The sequence below is a fragment of the Myotis davidii genome, unplaced genomic scaffold, assembly GCF_000327345.1.
Source record: "Myotis davidii unplaced genomic scaffold, ASM32734v1 scaffold685, whole genome shotgun sequence".
NCBI classification, from domain to species: Eukaryota; Metazoa; Chordata; class Mammalia; order Chiroptera; family Vespertilionidae; genus Myotis; species Myotis davidii.
In genome coordinates, this window is record NW_006295823.1 from 1063843 (window position 1) to 1068865 (window position 5023).

At 55.3% G+C, this 5023-nt stretch overlaps 1 protein-coding gene across 1 annotated transcript in view; it reads right to left on the reverse strand.

Moving 5' to 3' along the window:
* Window positions 1–340: 340 nt before the first annotated feature.
* The window catches only part of DDX59 (DEAD-box helicase 59), a 9668-nt gene continuing 4985 nt past the window's right edge, over window positions 341–5023 (reverse strand). Inside the window, exons 6-9 of the mRNA XM_015568446.1 lie at window positions 4920–5021; window positions 3788–3940; window positions 2785–2913; window positions 341–756 (exon numbers count right to left, since the gene is read on the reverse strand). Of these exons, the coding sequence (XP_015423932.1) occupies window positions 493–756; window positions 2785–2913; window positions 3788–3940; window positions 4920–5021 (648 nt within the window). The 3' untranslated portion in view covers window positions 341–492. The remainder of the gene's footprint in view (window positions 757–2784; window positions 2914–3787; window positions 3941–4919; window positions 5022–5023) is intronic.

Sequence of the window (5023 nt, forward strand, 5' to 3'; positions counted from 1 at the left end):
TGAGTGCCACCGGCGGCACAACCGGAGTGCGGCTCAGCCTGCCAAAGACGACGGTACCTTTTCCTTAATTTATTGATTGACGCCAGAGACAGAGGGCAAGGGAGTGAGAGAGAGAGAAACATCAGTTATGGGAGAGAATCATGGCCCGGCTGCCTCCCACACACCCCACACTGGGGATGGAGCCCACAACCCGGGCCTGTGCCCCAGCCAGGAATCGAACCCTGACCTCCTGGTTCATTGGTCAATGCTCAACCACTGAGCTGCTGTGACCAGGCAGGATTTATTTTTTAATTCCAATTTATTGTTAAAAGTAGTATCGACGTCCCTTTCTCCCCCTTAAAAAATATAAATACATAAATAAAAAGAAATATTTGTCTAAACCTCCCCCAATTTTTTTTTCCATTTTTATTTCATGTCCTCGTCCCGGTTCCTCAAACCACGCATCCTCATGTACAGAACGGCCCCGATCAGAGCGTCCGGGGGCGCGACGCGTCACTTCTGCGCGGTGCTCTTGTCGTGCCTCCGGATGATGTCCATGAGGTTGGCGCCCGTGACCAGCGGGTTCGGGGCCTGCCGGTCCCCCTGCTGCTCCCGCCGCTGCTGGTCGCGCAGGTACGGGGAGTTGAGCAGCTGCGGCGGCAGGAGGGAGCCCGTGGGCTTCACCCTCTTGGCCACGTCCCAGAAGAGCTGCTTGGAGTTGTCGTTGATGAAGGTGATGGCCGTGCCCTTCTGGCCGAGCCTCCCCACGCGGCCGACCTGGAGCGGGAGGCAGGGGGGTTTCAGGATGGTCCCCGTGACACCCCAACGCCCCGAGGAAGGAGCGGAGGACCCGGGTGTTGAAGACGCTTGCCCGGGACGAACGGTCGTTTCAAGAGCAGCTGCTGGAATTGGTCCCTCGTTCTCTTGGTGAAATCGCTCTAGTGGCTGCCACTGGCATATTGTTTAAGAAACAGCCCAGCCCTGGCTGGTGTGGCTCAGTGGATAGAGGGTCGGCCTGTGGACGGAAGGGTCCCGGGTTCGGAGATTCCCGGTCAGGGCACAGGCCCGGGTTGTGGGCTCGATCCCCAGAATGGGGCGTGCAGGAGGCAGCCGATCCATGATTCTCTCTCATCATGGATGTTTCTCTTCCTCCCTCCCTCTCCCTTCCTCTTTGAAATCAATAAAAATATATTTAAAAGAAACAGCCCAAACACCTCTGTGTATATGCACACATGTGCACACCTATGTACACGCATGTTCATGTGCATTTCTGCACCGTGAACTCAGGTGACCACTCCAAGGTGAGGGCTTACTTTGCATGTACATCTCTTGTCATTCGTGTTCCTTGTCCCTGTGTGCACATGTGCTCCAAGGACGGAGACAGACAGACGAGCGCAGTCTGAGCCACCCTGACGGCGGGCGGCCATCGCGGTGTGACTGCGCGCTGCTCCGTGAGTAATGAACGTGGAGGGTCAACTTGGGACCAGAGGAAAGGTTCGGGCGTTCGAGCGGCACCCTCTGCTCAGGACGCAGAGCAGCTTCTTCCCTATTTTATTTCATTTTCTTAAATATATTTTATTATTGATCTCAGAGAGGAAGGGAGAGAGAATCACTGATCGGCCGCCTCCTGCACGCCCCACACTGGGGATGGAGCCTGCAACCCGGTCCTGTGCCCTGAGCGGGAATCGAACCGTGACCTCCTGGTTCAGAGGTCGGCGCTCAACCACTGAGACACGCCTGCTGGCGCCTCTTACGTATTTTAAAATGTTAGAAAGATCCCCACACAACACCACTCCAAGTCTAGAAGGAAATGAACCTCGGTTATTTGAAAACGGCCTCCTGGGCCATCGTCGGCTCTCTGACAAGCAGGGGGAGGCGGGGGGTGGGGGTGCTGCCGTGTCATTGAGCCGGAGCACCAGGCAGAGGACCCCGTCCCGGCCTGCAGCCTCCTGGGCGCCCGGGGGAAGGTGGCCCCCAGGGGCCTCTGCGAGCACCGGAGAAAGGCCGCCTTGCAGGGCCGGTAAGTGACTCCGGAGAAGGAAGCCAGCAGCGCCGGGGAGATAACGGCTCAGAGGAGGCTCTGTGTCCGGCCGAAAGGAGAGCTGCGGGCGGCGTCTCTGGCAGCAAAGGGGAGAGACGCCCCTGAAAAGGGAAAGGCTAGAGCCACACGGATGTGAAAAGGAGATGAAGACAAGATTCCTCAAAAACAGACGCTGTGGGGCTCCTTGTATTCCGGCCAGATGTCCCCACGTAACACAAAGCCTCCCTACCCCTTGTTTTTTCTGGTTCTAAAAGCCATTGAACCTGCTCACTGAAGAGAAGAAATATAAAGGAGCCCTGGCCGGTGGGGCTCAGTGGGTAGAGCAACGGCCTGCGGACTGAAGGGTCCCAGGTTCCATTCCGGTCAAGGGCACATGCCCGGGTTGCGGGCTCGATCCCCAGTGTCGGGCGTGCAGGAGGCGGCCGGTCCGTGCTTCTCTCTCATCACCGATGTTTCTGTCTCTCTCTCCCTCTCTCAAATTAATAAAAATATATTACAATTTTAAAAAGGGATACAAAGGAAATAAAAAAATATATAAAAAACAGTTAGAAATGTAAATGGCATGGTAGGTCATCGTTTCTAATTACTAGGTAAGGCCCAGAGCCTTTAAAACCAAGATTTCGTTTATAGGCGTTACATCTTAAAAGCAAAAAAATAAAAATCAAGGTTCCTGTCCCTCACGGGACCTTTTTCTCTTACTCGTCGTTACACTGACAAGGGCTGTGCCCGAGGAAAGTCACGCGGTCCCACGGAAACCCCCTTACCTGGTGCACGTACTCGTCCATGCTCGAGGGCATGTCGAAGTTCACGACCAGCCGGACGCTGACCAGGTCCAGCCCTCGTCCCAGGACGCCCGTGCTCACCACCACCTCGTGGACTCCGTCGAGCAAGCCCTTCCAGGGAAGCGAGAAAACGCGCTGTCAGAGCAGCCGTCGCCAGCCGGTGGGCTGTGGACCGCTTTAGGGTTGGGGTCAGGGTGAGGGGGACACTGGTGGCCCGTGAGGTCCGAAAGGTTGGCGACACCTGAGAACCGTGTCTCGGGGTTTCATAGACTTGAGATCCTTTCCTTTTCCTGATACTTTCTGCAACATTTTTGCAGTATCTTTTCGGGAAGGAAACTTAGTGAACCGGGGGAAGTGGGGTCCCAGCTGGCTACCAGCAGGTTCCTCCCAGGCCCCCCTCTGCCCCCCCAGCCCCCCGGGGTGTTTTCTATTCCTTTCCTCAGGCAGACCTTTCCCAGAGGTGACCTAGGCTCTGCCCCAGCCACACTGGCCTGATGACAGAAACAGTGGCTTCTGAATTAGTCACCTCGTTAGCAGACGATCCCTGGGGACCAGGCTGACCTGCTCCCCAAACACAAATGCTGGCAGGAGGGACAGTCAGCTTCGGTCACTGCCTGCCTGGAGTTCTTAGTCATTAAAAAAAAAAAAAAAAAAGGGGGTCCCACCCTGGCCGTTTGGGCTCAATGGATGGAGCGTCGTCCTCGGGACTAAACGGTCCCGAGTTTGATTCCGGTCAGGGGCACAGGCCCGCGTTGTGGGCTCGATCCCCAGTAGGGGGTGTGCAGGGGGCAGCCGATCCATGATTCTCTCTCATCATTGCATGTTTCTACCTATAAATTCTCCCTTCCTCTCTGAAATCAATAAAAATACATATTTTTAAATAAAGGGGTCTGCATTAAACACCGGCTGGTTCTTCCAGTGTCCCTTGAAAATGAGGCAACACGGGTTTCGGGACGGAGATGAGCCGGGGGGCCGCGCGTCGCACCTCCAGGATGCTCCTCCGCTCCGCCTGCGGCTTCTCCGAATGCATGGACACGCTCCGCAGGCCCGTGACCTTCTGCACGGCCTCGCTCAGCAGGTCCGCCCCAAGCCTGCAGTCCACAAACACCAGCACGGGCGGCTGGAAGAGTTTCTTATCCTGGGAGGGTGGGGGGAGAACGAGCATTCAGGTTACTCGGGAACACCCGCCACGGGCAGTCCTCCTGCAATACCGGTCCCCGCTGGTTCCGGGCAGGTTCGTCCGCACCGTGAAGGAGGGACAGGGCACACTCTGTCGACATGAGTGTTTTTTCTTTAAAATATGCACACACAGAAGCCAGAACAGCCTACGGCCCTTCTGCGCACAAATGACTTTTAAAAGTTAAGCGTGATGAGCGTGGCTGGTGTGGCTCAGTGGTCGAGCGTTGACCTCTGAACCGGGAGACGGGGGTTCGATTCCCGGTCAGCACGCCCGGGTTGTACACGTGACCCCCAGAGGGGGGCGTGCAGGAGGCAGCCGACCCCTGATTCTCTCTCATCGTGGATGTTTCCTTCTCTCTCTTTCTCTATCTCCTTTCCTCTGACATCAATAAAAATATATATTTTTAAAAAATTTCATGGATTCGCCCTGACCAGTGTGGCTCAGTGGCTAGAGCGTCGGCCTGTGGACTGAAGGGTCCCAGGTTCGATTCCGGTCAAGGGCATGTACCTTGGTTGCGGGCACATTCCCAGTGGGGGGTGTGCAGGAGGCAGCTGATCGATGTTTCTAACTCTTTTCCTCTCCCTTCCTCCCTGTAAAAACAAATCAATAAAATAAAAAATCATGGATTCTTACAGGATTCTGAGACAGGCAAAGCAATGTGTTAGGAGAAAACTTTTCCCCAAAGTATATAATGTGCAGATAGCCTATGTGTTCATTTCTTCCTGTATAACACTTTAAGACAAGATGAGCTACTGTCGTGGGGGACGTGTTCCAGGATGTCCAGCACCTGCTGCTGGAAGCCCATCTTCAACATGGTGTCGGCCTGAAACAGCGTCGTTTTATTTTATTATTTTATATATCATTTCTTATCAATTTCAGAGAGGAAGGGAGAGAGGGAGAGAGGGACCGGGACGGGCTCCCCGGCGTGGCTGCTCACGTTGAGGATCTCGAACAGCTTCTTCTTCTTGGCGGGCTCCTCCACCCACAGCACGATCTGCCGCACGTGGGGGCAGGGCCGGTTCCGCTCCCCGGCCATGATCC